General features: G+C 37.9%; 2 protein-coding genes across 2 annotated transcripts; both read right to left on the reverse strand.

Moving 5' to 3' along the window:
• Positions 1-469: 469 nt before the first annotated feature.
• LOC134623799 (uncharacterized) lies at positions 470-7,478 on the reverse strand. The gene is made up of 11 exons (XM_063468819.1): positions 6,844-7,478; positions 6,118-6,383; positions 5,689-5,875; positions 5,259-5,301; positions 5,043-5,121; positions 3,263-3,385; positions 2,959-3,075; positions 2,377-2,419; positions 2,113-2,264; positions 1,874-1,990; positions 470-920 (listed from the first exon to the last, which is right to left on the reverse strand). Exons 1-11 carry the CDS (start codon positions 6,881-6,883, stop codon positions 891-893), a joined length of 1,197 nt encoding a protein of 398 aa, XP_063324889.1. The 5' UTR covers positions 6,884-7,478; the 3' UTR covers positions 470-890.
• Positions 7,479-9,025: 1,547 nt separating this feature from the next.
• slc7a6os (solute carrier family 7 member 6 opposite strand) lies at positions 9,026-15,528 on the reverse strand. The gene is made up of 5 exons (XM_063480270.1): positions 15,274-15,528; positions 13,567-13,896; positions 12,041-12,247; positions 11,254-11,386; positions 9,026-9,886 (listed from the first exon to the last, which is right to left on the reverse strand). The coding sequence occupies exons 1-5, from the start codon at positions 15,460-15,462 to the stop codon at positions 9,744-9,746; spliced, it is 1,002 nt and encodes a 333-aa protein (XP_063336340.1). The 5' UTR covers positions 15,463-15,528; the 3' UTR covers positions 9,026-9,743.
• Between the last annotated feature and the right edge of the window lie 1,611 nt (positions 15,529-17,139).

The raw sequence follows: 17,139 nt of genomic DNA on the forward strand, positions 1-17,139 counted from the left end.
TAAGCAACTGGGGTAATCAATTTAAGTTATATTTGTCTCCACAATTATATTTGTCATCGTCATCATCATCACCGATGTCATGTTCACCATGGTAGTCCAGCTATTGGAACATTTGCCTCAGGTGGTACTGCATGAGCTGTACAGTTCTGATCTAATGAACTATGGGCATTGTATTGATTCTGTTCTGCTACTGATCTGGTCTTACTGCTGTTTTCTGCACTTTGGTGATAACTACAATGATGTTGTATTGGTGGGTATATTGTTAGCAAACAACAATGTGGTCCAAACCAGCTACGCTCATGGCCATGTTTCATACACTTTGCTGCTTACATTTTTATTCAAGTTGTTTATTTATTTTTAATAAATGTTTCTGTGACATAGTGAAAAGCAGTCATGCGCAATTCATTCATTTGCTTGATTCGTTCATTCATTCAAGACTTTTAATGGCAAATAAATACATTTTTTGGCATTAGTGACACTTAAACCAAAACCTTTGACCACAGCTGTTCAACCTGTGTGCAACAAAAGCTACCTCAGCTGTTCCAGCTAGTATAAAATTGCAGCTCACTTAGATTTGGTCTGCTGAAAACACTGAAGTGACAAGCTAGAATGTGAGACTTCATAAAGATGACACAGTGTACAAGAACATCTACAGGATATGAGATACAAAGTGAAACACAGGTGCAACAGTTGGTAGGAGATAAAGAGAGAGTCATACTGCTGTACATATAAATAAACTGTTTGCCTCCAAAATGCTGCATCATACACAGTTAACCATGAAGTCTGCTTCATAGTTAACTGTGGGAGTACTTGGATTATGATTTGAAGCTGAAGTCTTTCCTGTGGCCAGGTACCTGTTCCTCAAGTAGGATGAAGGGTGCTGCATGATGTCAACAAACAGCATTTCTTGTTCTCCAAACCTGAAAGATTTTAACATGAAAACAGCCAAAATGACAAATGGCAGCATAATCTATGATGAGATGAAACAAAAAAAGCACTATTCTTTCACTTTTTGCAGATTGCAGCTGTACTTGAGATCAAATACCTTTTATTTATATAGCAGGAAAACACAACAACTGTCACCTCAAAGCACTTTATATTGTGAGGTAAAGACATCAGTTGTGTAAACATAGCCAGACCATGCAAAGGTATTTTAATCTGAAAATAAATTTGGTTCACATCTCCAGAATTTGTTAAAAAAAACATAACAAACAAAAGAAAAGAACATTTTTAGTTTTTAAATGACAAAAATGCAGTGAGAAGACAATAATATGATTCTGTTATTAACATCAAGGGTGATACAGCTCACATATTTTAGTACATGAGCTGTATCTCCATTTTGAGCAAGTTAACCACAAGATGGCAGTAATGACACAGAGTTTCTGTTTTTATATGAACTTTTGTGGCTTGCACTTACAATAATTCAGTATTCCTATATTAATATTAATACTTATACTATACTTAAATACCCCAAATGTTCTTCAAATAAGATAAGACAAAAACATTTTATTTATTTCAAAACCTAAGAAAATACCTTGTTACAGCAGCCAGTTTAAGTACAAAGTACAAATAAAGACCTCAATAAATCTATGTATTGTATGTACTGTGTATTTAATTGGATAACAGTGTTGAAATGTAACATCTAGAAGCAGAACCATATAATGCCTGAAATGCTGTTATAATTGTATAATCAGAAAAATACAAAATACAATGCAAACTCCTCGTGTTTGCAGATACTGTATTGGAACATGTCTAATGGAATAGTCATTGCCAGATATTTTCATAGGAGTATTGAAAGGATATAAGCAGATTACCTAATTATAAATAAAATATTTAAAAATAAACTGTTTCCATAGACTGTATGCACACATACCTTTTTTCTGCCGAGATAAATTATAAGAGCAAAACCACTGATCATAGATACAGCACAGCCTGCATATCGAATGGCAGTGAGTTCCAGGGGCTGGCGCACTGGATGAGGCTTCAGGTCCTACAAGTGGACAGTGCAATGAGCAGAAAAAAGTCTTCATATACAAAAAATGCAACACACAAAAAAGACTATTTCATATATCTCTTTAAAATGACTTAGTACTACTAAGCACTATCTCGTACTGTTTTTGTTGTTGTAGGAAAAGCAGAGTCTGCTGTGTGTCTCACCACCAGGACAGTGAAGTAAGTCAGATGGTTACACAGACACACAGTGTGGTTTTCCCCTTTCTGTTGTGTCTCACATCCATCCTTCAACCAGTTCACCTGCAGAGAATCTGCAACAGGAAAATACAAATCAGTTAAACTTCAGTGGTGGAAGTTATGGGAAAGAACAGATAGATAATAATTAAAAATGTCAAATGTGCTCGACGGCTAAAGTATTCCAACCTTTTCTAGTGTCCCAAGAAACACATTTCTTTAAATAGCTTTCCTGAAATAAAGAGGGAAAAAAGATGTGAGCTGCAGAAATCTCCCAATTGGAAAGTGCATATATTTGTTGCACATATGAAAGTTTTAGTTCCTCTAAATTCATTTGCTATTTGCTGCATACATAACCTGGCTTACTGTGTATCACCATAATGCTAAATAATATTTAGATCACAGTTAACATACAAAGAGGGAGTTTCATGTGTCACCGTGACTACTTCATAGAAACTATGCGCATTAGACAGTCCTTTAAGACTGCAATCTATTTTTGCTACACATGGTTTCTGTGCTTGTTGCACCTTTGAAGTAGACAGGCTGATATTACAGAACTTAACAGCATTTTGCTTTTGTTTTCTGCACCTGAACCATATTTGTCAGACTGCGTGTTTATTGATATTTGCACTGCAGCACATTGCAGTAAATTTTAACAGTTACTATTTGGTACAGTACGTGTCAGTTTAAGGAAGTAGTTTTAAGTAATATAAAGTGGGTGGGGTCATACTAATACAGATACGAAAAAGGCAAGAAAACAAACAAACTTACAGATACGGCTTCATGATAAAAATCAATCCTAATGGGTTCAGACAGATCTTTGATGATCTCGTTCTCCACCGTGACTTGCACGACATCATTGATAGGCTTGGCATCTCTGTGAGCCTCCTGAAACAAACATACACATCTTGACCTGCCTCTTACATAATGCAGCATAAACATTTGCACACAAAGCAACAAAAGTATTACAGATAGTATCGCAAATGTGAAGAAAAAATTGCAGGCTGACAGCTAAATGAGGTCACCTGAAATCTTTTCTTATGTGCCTGTATCGACTGAAGGCAAACAGCCTTACCGGTAACACGGAGATGTTCTTGAAGAAAGTGCAGGCTACTTTGCTAACATTTTTCGCAACTTGTTTTAAGGCAGCAGGGAGGTGGACAGTGGTATTGAACTTGACAGATCTACCAGCAATGGCCTGGAAAAGAAAATACACACATATAAAGGAATTTAAAGAGTAGATCTGATGCCAGATTTCTTGGTCACTTATAGAAATGACTAATTTTAGGTTGATTTAGAGAAAAAATGTCAGCTTTCAACATCCTTTAATTGTCAACAAAATGCTGCTGTCAGTCATGCTCATGTGTCTAACCTCTGACCTGTTTTCTGAACTAAATCACCACACCCTTCAGACTGAATGAATACTCTCATGGTTGCTGAGAAACATGCTACACAGTGAGTCACATATTAAGAATGAAAGCACACAGTCTCGGGTGTGAAGTAGGATTGTTGTGGATGTGGAATCAGATCATGAAGAAAACGATATTATTGTTTCATGAGTGGCTATAATACTAATGTTAGATACATGCTGCAAAAATGTCAGTCTTCACCCCAATCATATGACAAAAAATAAAAAAACAGAACAAAAAACAGCCCGTTCGTGTTGGTGAAAAAACGCACCATGTTGACCAATCAAAAATGATATGGCAACATGACATTTGGTTGTTTAGGAAGAGGGGGAAATTTTAGGAGTGACGGCGAGAGAGAGGGAGAAAGAGAGAGCAGGAAAAGAGAGAGAGCGAGTTTTGAGATGTGAGAGATTTGTGACGTTTAGCATGTTTGGAGTGTGTAGTTAATGTGTTGTCTTGTGTAGTTCGTGTGTTGTGGATAGGTTTGTATTGTGTGTCAGAACAACGAGGCGACTGCTGTCTCCAGGTAGAAAACAGGAGTGATACACCTCCTGCTTTCAGACCTGCAGGTATCAGGCTGTGATGTTCTCCTTTATAGTGGACAGAAATTATTGGAGTGGCACAAATAATTTGTGTGGCATCTTATTGAATGCAGAACAGCTGATTTTTATGTAAATAGTTTGAAATGGTTATAAAAATAAAAGGGTAAAAGGTAAATGGCTGCAAATAACTTTGTTGTTTGCAAAACTTGTGCATATGATTTTAAAATTGATCATTTATATTTACATTTAATAAAAAGTAGTTAAAAATGGCCAATTATACCCTGGACCCCAGAGGGTTAAACATTTTTTAAAGTAACGCAATAGTTACTTTTCAAGTAACTAATTACTTTTAGAATCTTGTAACTCAGTTACTAACTCAGTTACTTTTTTGAAGAAGTAACTAGTGACCATAATTAATTACTTTTTCAAAGTAACTTGCCCAACACTGGTGGTGAGGCACATGATCAATAGCGGGTAAACAACCCTCTTAAGGGACAACTCCCACTAAGGATTACAGGTTTTAGAACTGAAGAAGCTTCTCGGATGAGAAGTGAAACATCTTCATGACACTTAAAGAAGTCTGGTCGCTTTCTCTCTAAGCTCCTTAGAAGACAACAATACTCTATTCTCTAAACTCTAAACATGTGCACCAAACCATTCTTAGGTTTGTCGGTTTGAAAGAATTGATCATATAATTTTTAAAAACCCGCCAGCATTGAAGAAACCTTTTTCTATTAATATCTTTTTTATTTTAGTATTTTAGTTATTTTGGTTTTTTTTTAAAACTGTAGAGTGTTGTTTAGATTACAACTATTTGTTTTAGTTTTTTAAATAAACTTTTTCCACTTCAGACACATTTGCTGTTTTGTGAAAACAAGTCCCTTTAACTTGCAGTTTGTCTTACAGGTGATGTGACGCTGTGGCCTTTGAAATCTTCCTTCAGCTCCACGTCAGATCTGTAAGTGTATGGAGGCTCAGCACACCTGGACGCAAACATCAGACACAGCCATTTTTAAACACTCCTGCTTCATAGCTTTTATCTCAGATGTAGTCAAAAACAACCTGTAATAATATGGTAATGCAACAAGTTGGTGTATTTGAGGATTAGAAAGGAAATTACTTGTTGGGGGCGGATTCTCGTTTGGCTTGTTCACATAATTCTTCTGCAGAAAAAGAAAAGAAGTTCTGATTGTAACATGCTGCACCTGATGATGATAATAATGATAATTTGGAATGTTAAGCCCTTTCTTGATTCAGCAAAACTAAATGTTAACAAACACTGTGGGGAAACTGGCTTACGGGGCAGAAAATAGACCAGAATATCAAGTTTTATTTCTTGCTAAATATAATAAAATTACACTTTCTGTAGATATAAATTCCTTCTTACTGTAGCTGGTGGAATGTGCTTGAAAGTTGTAAGCCATCCGTATTTTGTCAGTGATTAAATCATGTTTGATTGTAACACTGTAACATTATTTTTTGCTAAATATATTTCATTCACAGATATTCTATCAAGAGTATGCTGACAGAATATGTGTAATCTTCCTTACTGTAGCTGGTGGAATGTGCTTGAAAGTTGAAGGCCATCCGTATTTTGTCGGTGATGGGATCATTTTTAATTCCTGCATTGAGGATGCCGTAGTCTGCTCCTTCTGTGTTTGGGCCAGCAGCCAGGTCAGTACAGCAGGAATCCTGCAGGCTTGCAGGTGAGCACAGAATAAGGTTTTTCTTTCCTACCTGAATATGAATATAGAAATAAAACAATAAACAAAAAAATGTAATTCTCATAATAATCTTGAGCAAATTAGCTAGTTTAGCATAAATACCATGTACATTTTAAGTTTTGCTATATGCTTTTTAAAATTCTGTGGTGTTATGACTCTTTTACATTTCATTTACCTGTAATTTTGTTAGTTTAGTTTCTTGCTATTGATTATAATATACAGGTTGTGAATGGCAGCTGACGTTGTCTGATTTACCGTCAGAGTTAACAGGTCCAGCAGTGGCTCCCAGTCCAGACAGAACTTGATGTCCCCTCCTGATTCATATCCAAGGTGCTTGAAGGTAATCACTTCAGATCTCCTACACTGGGCTGTGATCTGCCCGTTGATGGACAGAAAGCTCTCATTGGCTGAAATGGAGATTGCTTTACAGCCAGTAGAGATGTTGAGGTTCAGGCTCAGGGGGTTGTTGCCATGGCGCCATGTGCCACAAAAGTTCCAGTCCAGGTCATTGTCACTGGAAACTGTTAAAATACAGCACACAGTATTAAAAAAATATTCAACTTATGTGGCAGTGGTGTGATCTCTGGCTCTGCTGCAGTGGAGGGGCAGTGCTAGGGAGGCTGTGGGCCAGATGGAAGGAATCACACTGCTGAACTCTGTTCCTTCTTTAGTGATGCCGGGGACCTGCAGTGGAGCATGGAGCCAACTGGAAAGCTGGCCATGGAGAAATCAAAGGTGCCGAGCTGGAAGTATTGTGTGTGCCATAATGTTAAATACTAACATTACAATACAAACTAAATAGCGGTTACACAGAGAAAATGTTAATAAATGCTCCTATTTTTTTTTATAATGTTTCTAAGTGAATATTCCTAAACACAGCAACATACAACAACGTATAATGTATGACGCAGCACAGCATGAATACAGCACACATGTATGAACAAACTATCACAAAGTGTGGTTCCAGTGTGGTGATCTTACCAGTGGAGAAGATTATTAAGAAGCGCACTATGTTCTCCATCAGCCAGGGTTCTGTTGCTCACACTTGTTCTGTAGAAATAAAAAAAGTAAAGCAGTTTTTACACAAACCTATAATTCTTTATTTACTACAAGAAAACGTTAATTCAGTATACTCCACCATTAAAAATCAGCAAAACAAATAACCAAACAGAAATAGCTTGAACATATACATCTAAGCTCCCACTGCGGAACTAACAAATACTGCATCTGTGGCCATGCAGAGGGTTGGGTATGAAGTGTGAACATGTGGTAAGAAATGGAGGAACGGAAGACGGAAACCTGCTGAACCACAGACAAAACAAACAGATGACTAAAAAGACCTCTGGGGGTCTGAATGTTTAAATCATACAGAGCAACGAGCACCAGTTCATTTACTGAGCTACCTTACATTTCTGACAATTCAGCACTTTAGCAGGTGGTTTAAGATTATCTTCATGTCTGCTTCTATTTATAATTCATGGTCTCCATTCTCAGGTCTCTCTTGTCTTTTCCCTTAGTCCCAACCAATCAAGGTAGATGGCTAACGCCTCCCTTCCCAATGCCCCTGTGCTTGATTCTGCAGGTCTCTTATCGTAGAAAACAGTTCTTCATCCCCACAGTGGACGTCTGAGGTGTATGATTACTTTGATTTTCTCACTAATATTGTAGGGGGTTTACCTTACAATAAAAAGTAAACTGTATCACAATCTATGATATCAATTTCCTATCTATATGCAATTGATATATTTACATAACAATAACTCTTACAATCAGAACTGTATCATGCTGGTGATGCTCACCACTATTTTTCTTCTGTGAGCAATGAGCTAATTCTGCTCCTGTAATTGCTGTTATAAAGACTATGTCTCATGAGCTTGGAGAAATCTGTAAAAAAAAATAAAATAAAAAATAAAATTCTTCCTGTATTCTATTACAACAGACTCTAAAGTCTAGATGTGTAACTGAGAGTGCTAATTGATGTGCTTGTGTGGTGGGAGTTTACCACCCTAGGGCTCACAGACATCTGTGCTTTTGATTAAAACAATTCATAATCTGTTGTATTTTTGGAAAGGTTATCAAGGAGAAGTATTTGTGTGTGTGTCAGATTTGACATGTAGCAGTGCCACATTGTGGTTAGAGGGGGCATCACACCTTACTAAAAAGGACTACCATTTGAAGTTTACCCACATCAGCAGAATGATCTGTAGATCTCTACTCTGGAGCATATCCAAGAGCTCTGCGGGGGGAGTAGCAGGGTCTGAAATTTTTCAGCTGCTTCTAACTTCTTTGTGTTTCTATGGTCAGTATTAGTAGTAAATAGATTATTAGACACCAATTCATTGGTTTTCCCCCCTTTTGGCAGGAAACAATTAAACATTAATATCTGATCCTAAAACAGGAAGCTACTTGGTAACTACACATCAAGTTAAACTAAGCCTATATATTGGAGTTCGTTCATTCATAACAAAAAGTTCCCATGTCTCCTTTATTAGGCTGTGGGACAGTAAACTTAAAACTAAATGGTAACTGTATCCAGTTTGTAGTTACAGAGCTGTAATGTGCAGCCGTCACCTTAGAAATAAACAGCAGCACTGACAGGGATGCAGCCACTTAAATTAAAATGCTTATTTTATCACTCTCTGCGCTGAACCACCAGATTAACCAGTTTCTGCACTAAAACTTGTGTGTTGCATTTCACCATTTGATAACATTCCTGGAATAAGTGGCACTATCTTTTTAAATTCTGTTAACACCGCCCCTTTCACGTGAACATCCAGGGGAAACCCTGGAATAACTTTATGAGGTGATAACTAGCTTTGTGTGACTATGTGTCCCGATCGCTGAATCCAGATAGTGGAATGATACCCCGGGTATGCCGAACACCCTTCATAGTTCAGGGCCCTGGATAAGCCCAAATCCTGCTTCACAGTACAGGTCTCTGCTCTTAACTGGCTATAGGTTGAGTAGAAGTTACCATGGTGACTTAACCAGGTTGAACAAATAATAAATAAAGAACCTGACATTAGTCCATCTAAGCCTTTGAATTCAAACTAAATTTATAAAGTAATAAGATATTTATACATGTTTTACAAACCAATGATATAGGATATTAATACATTTTAACCTCTTCTTTAGAATGCAGGACAAACTGACACGGAGACATTTCATGTTTATTTTCAAAGCTTTCTTTTTATACACATCTACATATTTACAAAAACCTTAACAGAACACGCATCCAAGGGAAACAATTTAAACTCCAGAGGATATTTTCTGAACCAAACTCACACACCCACAACAGAATTGATGCACCACGCTTTCACATTATGCAAAAAAATCTAACACAGTTATACGTACACGCCCTATCATGCACAAAATGCAAACACCCTAAACTGCAACCACGCGCGGCCCGAGACATCTCACTAACAGAAGGATAAGAGCACAAAGCATACGAGGCATACCACACTAATGTGCAACATTTTCTAACACACATCCACTTTGAACAAACATCCACACATGAATTCACTCCACAATTTAAAAAAACAAAAAAACAAAAACAAAAAAAGGACACACGGGACCCTTCTGCAAATAACTCACCTACTCCATCACCATCTGTGTAGGAAAGTGATCTGATCAGTTAGTGGCCACTGAACTTCATAACTGTGACAAAATACTTTTGGCACGTTTTTAACCAAGGTATTGTTTCCCGGTGTTTTCCAGAAACGTTGTCCATTTGCTGAGTGCTACACATAAACTGCTACACTGTGAAAAGTGATTTCTTTCTTTATAACCTTTTCAGTCTCTGCTACACAGATGTTGCACAGAGTAAGGGGTTACTTGTGGAAAGGTAACTGGAAAGATCCACTAGTGGGGTGAAGAGCAGATCAATCGGAATCATATTTGTCTCCATCGTCATCATCATCATCGCCGTTGTCGTCGTCACCACGGCAGCCCAGCTCATGCACCATTTCCCTCTGGTAGTGCTGCCAGCTCCTCCTGCTGTAGGAGTGTTCCTCCTCCCAGTAACCTGCACAGAAGGCAAATGTAATGCTTAGCAAATAAACACCATTCAACACTTGTTTGCACAAAGTGACACTGAGACTGAAAAATGAAGCAAACACACAGGGAGCAAGAAACAACAGCTTAGTGAACTGAACTTTAGTGAACTGCCATTTGAAATTGGTAAATAATGCGAAATTTGTACTCTAGTTTTAGTAAGTGTTTCATCAGTCTGTTGCTTAGCAACAACTAGCACGTATCTGTGTCTGTCTAGCGAGTTTATAGATGCAATCTACAAACCTCAGCACTGAACCTTCTCACCCACATATGTTAACTTCCTGGTCTGAAAGACCACAAAAACCATTGAGTGACGTGGTGGCTCCATCCATGTCCTACATACAGTCTTAAGCAGAACACTTTTCTTAAAAGTAATGCAGTAGTTTCCTTAATTACAATCAGGAGCAAGTAACATGATACACTACTTGTTACATTACTTTTGAATTTGTCCTTAAAATGAACTGAAATGCACTCTCATAAATATCAATGTAACAATACAAACATACAGGCTACAGTCCCACACACCAACACAAATCTGTATTTTAATGAGGATACGCATATGAGCTTTCTCTTAGTATTTGGGTATGAATGCAAAACTGACAACAAAAAGCAAAAGATGAAAACCAGCACACAGACATTCAAATGGATCGCCACAGTGATTCTACTTTAGAAACATGAACAGGCAGAAACGGACACTGCAGCCTGACTGCTCATCTGTTTTTTACCCTTTGAAGTCGAGTCTGGCAGCTGGGCTGGGGTTGGATTTCACTCAGCTTTAATATCACTCTGGGTTCTTAGCTTAGCATTTGCGTGATGTCTGTGCAGGAGCTTGCAAAGAGCCGAAGTTCTGTTAGCAGCATACTAGCAGTTGTTTCTGTCCTGGATGCAGTTTGAATTCGCCATCGATCTCTCATCCTCTTTTACAATAAAAATAAAAGTATTGTCTATATCCACTCTGTAGACTGCGCCACCATTTTCCTCCTCTGGCACAACAACTGAAATCAGCTAAATGTAGTGCAAGTGCAATCGGTTGGCAAGCAAAGGAAGAAACGAATTGAACTTGGACTTGGAATGAGTTCTTATAGAGAACCAATTCTCAAGTTATGCACACTAAGCTTCGTAATGCAGAAGTCTAGACAATCAAAAGTATAACTAAGACCTCAGGATACTGTGTATGAGTGAAAATGACTAGAATATCACATTAACCTGGTTTGACTAAATAACTTTTGGCATCTTGTCATCAGAGTAAAAGATGAAATGGGAGACATTTGTTTAAATTAACAGGAGTTTAAGTAGAGACTGCAGCACTGAATAACTGACATGTTTCTAAATACATACCACCGTAGCGCTCCTCTCTGTCACTGTCTGTATCACTCTCCTCATCAGGGTAGTCATTCCTCCAGTTGCCTTCCTCGTTCTCATCATCCTCATCTTCATACACTTCCTCTTCATGAACCACAAGGTCAGGAACCTAAGATTAAAAATACCACATTTATCAGAAAAGCTTTTTTTATAAATGATAAAGTCAGTGTTGTGGTTTGATATTAAAAATACCCAGTGAGGTTTGAGTCATCACTGATAAGAAGAAACCCTAACGGTATGCTTTGGCGAATTACTTCTCCAAACATCCAGGGCTAGAAAACTAAACAATCTTCTTGTTTACATTTTTACTTTCAATGCTTTACATTAAACACCATTTAAAAATCATCAGTTAAGTTACAAAAACCCCAACACTTTTCTCATCTTAACCCCTCTTCCACCCTTTTTAGATTATTTTAAACTAGTGCCAAATTGTAATGAACTACCACCACCAGAAGGTGGCAGTAATGCAACAAAATGTTTCTATATTCCCCAGGCACCATTAGGCAACATTACAAAGTGGTGATGCTTGTTTACAAACAAGCGATCATTTTGTAGCAGGCAGGAGTTCAGACGAGGGATGAGGCTGAACTCCTGATTGACAGAATACTCCCATGTAAAGATCAAACATTTCTGCTTTAAAGGCTACCTGTTTACCACCTGACCATCATTTATTTTTCCAAATATAAAATTTGGACCACTTCACCCATTCACTCACTCCAATTTCAGCACTCATTCATCTGTCCGTCCATCCATCCACACACACCAGTTCTCCCTCATCAGCATAGGCCCTGACAGACAGGATGTCCTGGATCCACCCTGGTGTGACCGTTTCCTGGTAGTAAAGATCATAGACGTAGCCATCATCCTGCTCTCGGTGCTCTTCGCCCAGTCTATCTCCAGATATGCTCAGACGCTCCCGCAGCATCTTGGTGTTGTTACAGAGAATCTCATCTGGCTCGGAGGACAGTATCTTTAGAAAAATAAAGCAAGTGATTAGAGATGGAACAAATTAATGAGCTGATAGTCAGTCTAGTTGGGCCTAATGACAAATTAAATGACATTTACATCAATACTGAAAAAAAATCTCACAGCTGTTTACCGGTAACTATCAAAACACATATTGTTAGGAAGAGGCAAGTTGTGAGCTTCATGTGTTTGCCGGTAGGCAGTGTAATAGCAGTGGCTGCAGTAACTCTGACATTCTCACAAAAGTAAGTGATCTTTCCTACAGCACACGACTGAAATTGTGACTGAAACCGTCGAGCCTGAATGCTTCTTAAAAAGAAAAATGAACGTGACTTCGATCAGACACCTTAACACAGCTGTCCTGGCTGGTTGGTATAGTTAAACTAATTATACACGTGCAACACCATTTAACTGTTCTGAGATGTTATGTCACACTCTAGAACTAGCTAGGCCTGCAGTGTGTGTGTCTCTCTCTCTCTCTCTCTCCCTCCCTGTCCATTTGTCAGCTGTGAAAGCTCAACTAATGCAGCGTGGTTCATGCGTGGTTTTTAAACTCAAGGAAAGATGGCTGCTGCTCCTGCTAGCCCTGCTAACACTAGCCACACTTCCAATCCAACATTGCAAGACCAGCGAAAAATGTGATTCGATTGGGGAAGAATGCACTTCCAAAAGGTTCTTAAATAAACATGCACTATTTGTCTAACAATTCTGCCTGTTTGCTGAACAATTTCTTACTTTTTGACCAGTTAATGTTTTTTTTCTCTAATTTCTAATGACTATAGTAAATGAATTACCAGGAACATCCTTACTTAACAGAACAGGAAATGTGCTGGCAGGATGAGACATCAGAAGATTGGATCTGTGAGACCGATCAATGATAATTGTGTCATTAACAGTCGATGACTGTGCCAGCCATGTGGTTGAGCTAAGACTGGATGACTTTCTGCAACTAAATTATATTCATATTTGTAGCATCTGCCTTCTGAAAAGCACTTGTTAAACTGCACAATTGTGTTCAGTAAAAGCTTAATGCCTGGTAAGTTGTGGTAAGCTGATAACCTGTGTTAAATAATCCCAAATACAATCAAGCAGCCCTATGAGGACACCCATTTATGTTTTTTAACAGTTTGAGGCCAGCATGGTATTTTTTTTTTAACTGACTGTTTCTGTAATTTAGCCTTCACTAAGTGAAATAGGTGCAACATATCAGGACCCTAAATTGAGTATAATAACTGATGATTGGGCTGTTCATGAGTATGCTTGCCAAAGAGCACTAGGACAACTGCTGCAAACAAAACCTAGAATCTCCAACTATCAACTTACCTTGCCTGAAGGTTTATCCTGGTCCTCTCCATCCTCATGGATCAGATCCACCACCTGGATTTCACCCAGCCCCCAGCATTTGTCCGTCTCTTTCCCCGTTTCCTCTACACACTCAGAAGCACCCATCTGTGGTGTCTGCTGCTCTGCTGGGGCTGACAGACCAGCACGGTGGCTTGAGAGTATTCTGTAGCGTTCCTCTCTCCGAGTACTCCACTTTGTGCTGCGTAAATCACCAAGTATCCGCTGTGAGCTGGCAGCAGAGGGACGCAGTGCATGTGCCGTGCGAGGCCGAGCCAAAGCCTGTCGAACCTGCGTCTGAACGGGAGCATCCTGGTGATGGGATGACAAAGATAACAACCCATGAGGCTTTAACATAAACATGGATTTCCCTTTTAATTCCCAACTCATAGAAGCTGCCAGAACTTACTCGCGGTTCCACTAATTTAATGCAAATATTAACGAAATCCAACAATTAAAAACCCTACATCCAATTTTCTTCAACGGGGAAACAACCAATTTGTAACAACAGACAATTTAAAACACTAACAATTACCTTTTTACAAAACAAACTAAAAGAACAGTAGCAATAGGACTTGTGCAAAGATGCAAGATTCACATGTTGAAAACACAATGACCAGAATTTTCCCTGCGCATAAAAATGTTTGGTGCCCTCAAAAGACAATTTGGTCTAGCACAAAAATGACAATCAACAGGACTGTGTTCATCAAATGGCAAGAAATAAAAGGAAAATCCAGAGAAATATGTAAGGTAACAAAGACTCTTTGCCTTAACTGTATGTGACTCAATTATGGTTATTTGCTTGGTCACCTCCCAAAGCATAGTTATCACCAGGAAAAACCTACTGTTAAAAAAATAAAAAGACATTACATGCACCTAAAAATGCAGAAAAGCCTGTTAAGGAGTGACTCCTTATCCGCCTGCCAAATGGTTAACTTTGTCATCAGAGCCCAGGAGTGGTGTATTCCTCATTTTGGCTGTGTGATTTTATTCATACCGATTTCACTTCCTAATGACATTAAAAACTTAAAGACTGCATACTTCTGACACAAGACTACACGAGCTACAAAAACCCTATATAAAGGCTCACCAGAATCAATATTGTTATATCAATTTTTCAGTCATTGCGCCCATCACTCACTAAAGGAAGCATTCTCAAAATGTAATGAAGTGGAAAAAGATGCATTAGCCATCTGTCCGTTTTACCGAATCCCACAAAGAAAAACATAGTGGTCGGTGTACACATTACACAAACAAATGCAGTGCTACAACTGTATATAGCAGTGTTTACAGCTAATCTAATTATCTTACGTAATGGGTCTGATTTCGTCTATTGATTTACGCATGTAAATATTTAATTTACTTCAAACGTTAGTCATACCACAGCCTGGATTTTGATTGTCACTTCATTTTCAAGGCCCAAATTACGTCAAAAAACAAGCTAACAGCAGTTTGTGGGGTAGCTAGGGCTAGCAGCTAACATGATTGCTAACAACAATAAGCACAAAGGCGCGTTGTTTTCGGACAGTAAGTGACGCTCTCAGCAGCTTCATTCAGCTTGCTATCAGCCACTCAGCTCTTCGGAGTGGTTTCAACTATCGTGATAACTACCACCCCCCACCACCACTATTTTTCAAAAGCTACCCCTTCCACTAACCGCTGCTCTGACGATAGCATTGGGCCCCTCACCTGTGTTGCTACGGTCGCCACGAGTTTGAAGACAGAGTTTTCCACTTCGGCTTCGTTGGGCTCAGGCACCGTTTCGCCTGAGCTCTGGGACGTTTCGGGACGGATACGTTTGCATGCCAGCAGCAAAGCATCTGCGGGGTCGGTTCCCCTTTTCCTTTTCACTCGGAGAATCGTAGTATTTGGATCCATGTTGTCGCCGTCTCTCTTTAGTGTGTCTGGCAGTTGGAAAGAAAGGAAACGCGAGAGATCGCAATCCTCCTTTATTTCCGGTGACTACGAATGTGTAGAAACTCGTAAAACTATAGTAATTTCTTTGATGTAGTTTACTTGATACGTTCCCTCGCATTATTATATAGTTAAATTAACTAAACTGCCGCCACGAGTTTCCAATGTATCACTGTAATCCACAATGTCAATAAAACATTAAACATTTTATTTCTTAAAACTTCAAAGTAAAAGCACTTCCTGTTAATGTTGTCCAATTAAAAGCTGACTTTGTGCCTTCTGTTATTTTTTTTAGACATTACGTCATTGTGATTGCTGTGTTTTGTTTTGTTTTGTTTTTTCGAATACATAAATAATGTTTTTCTGTTTTTGTTTTTGTGATGATGGAGCTGCAAAGTTCTACAATGTTTTATCTCCGGACAAAAGAGTCGCAAGTGGTTCTCAAACGTCTTGCCAAACTTAAAAATGCTTTCAAACATAGTTATCAAAAATAGTCCAACCCCCCAATCTATGTTTTAATCAGTTAATAAAATAATAATAAAAAAATAATAAAATGATCAGTGTTGATATATATTTTTTATTTTTAAAACTTTACTTATTTTATTACAAAAATTGTATTATACATAATATTATACATAATATAACATTTGATCATAAAATCAACATAAAAATAAATTCTGTTATCACACAAAGATGGTGCTGCACTAACCTGAAAATTGTTTCGGATGGAATAACTGTTTTGCAAAGACCTTTTACTTGTGAAATTTCATAATCCTGCTTGTATTGCCTAATAGTGCAACGATTTTGTCCACAAAATAGACTTAAGCTGCCCAAAGTAAAACAATGGTTATGCAAAATAATATAGATTATTACTTTTCACATTCCCTACAATGATGACAGTCACGCAGACCTTTGTCAACATGTTGCAGGCGTTTACTGTCACCAGGGGGCAGTGTCAAAAACAGCCTATCCGTTATTTACTCCTGCAGTTATTTTCTGTCTCTTTATTACAATTTGAATCACCCCTACAGTGAGTCAGCTAAGATAACAAGCATTTTAGTGAGTGTATACTTGATGAAACAATGCAGAAATATTAAAATACCACAGAGTGCATAACTGAACTGATTAGTCTGCAGTGAAGTCACCTGCTTTATGAAGATAAATATCTACCAATAACAGTAATAATAACTAATAACATTCTGTAGTATATAGGTTAAGTTTGTAGGACAGATACATTACCTGACCTATACATATGATACAGTGTAAAGAATATGGATGATCTTCACAGTAACTGCTTTTTAAATTAAATGATTCACAAGTTAATTGTTGAATATGCTAACAAAAATCATATTTGTATTTGATTCCAAAATAAGAAAGAGAAAAAAACATCAACAAATAAAATGAGTCTTCATTACCATATATGAATGTCAACGGTAAAATGTTAGAAAATGCTGTGTAAATGTAACTAAAAACTGAATGCAATGGTTTCCAAATCTCATAAAGCCATATTTTATTCACAGTGGAACATAGATAATATAAAAATATTTAAAAGTTATTTAAATAAAAAAATTTAGTAGATGGAGAGGACTGCCAGCTGCTCTCGGCCAAAGCTAATTTAGAATGGACAGAGGCACGTTTTAC

This window comes from Pelmatolapia mariae, linkage group LG1 (assembly GCF_036321145.2).
Source record: "Pelmatolapia mariae isolate MD_Pm_ZW linkage group LG1, Pm_UMD_F_2, whole genome shotgun sequence".
NCBI classification, from domain to species: domain Eukaryota; kingdom Metazoa; phylum Chordata; class Actinopteri; order Cichliformes; family Cichlidae; genus Pelmatolapia; species Pelmatolapia mariae.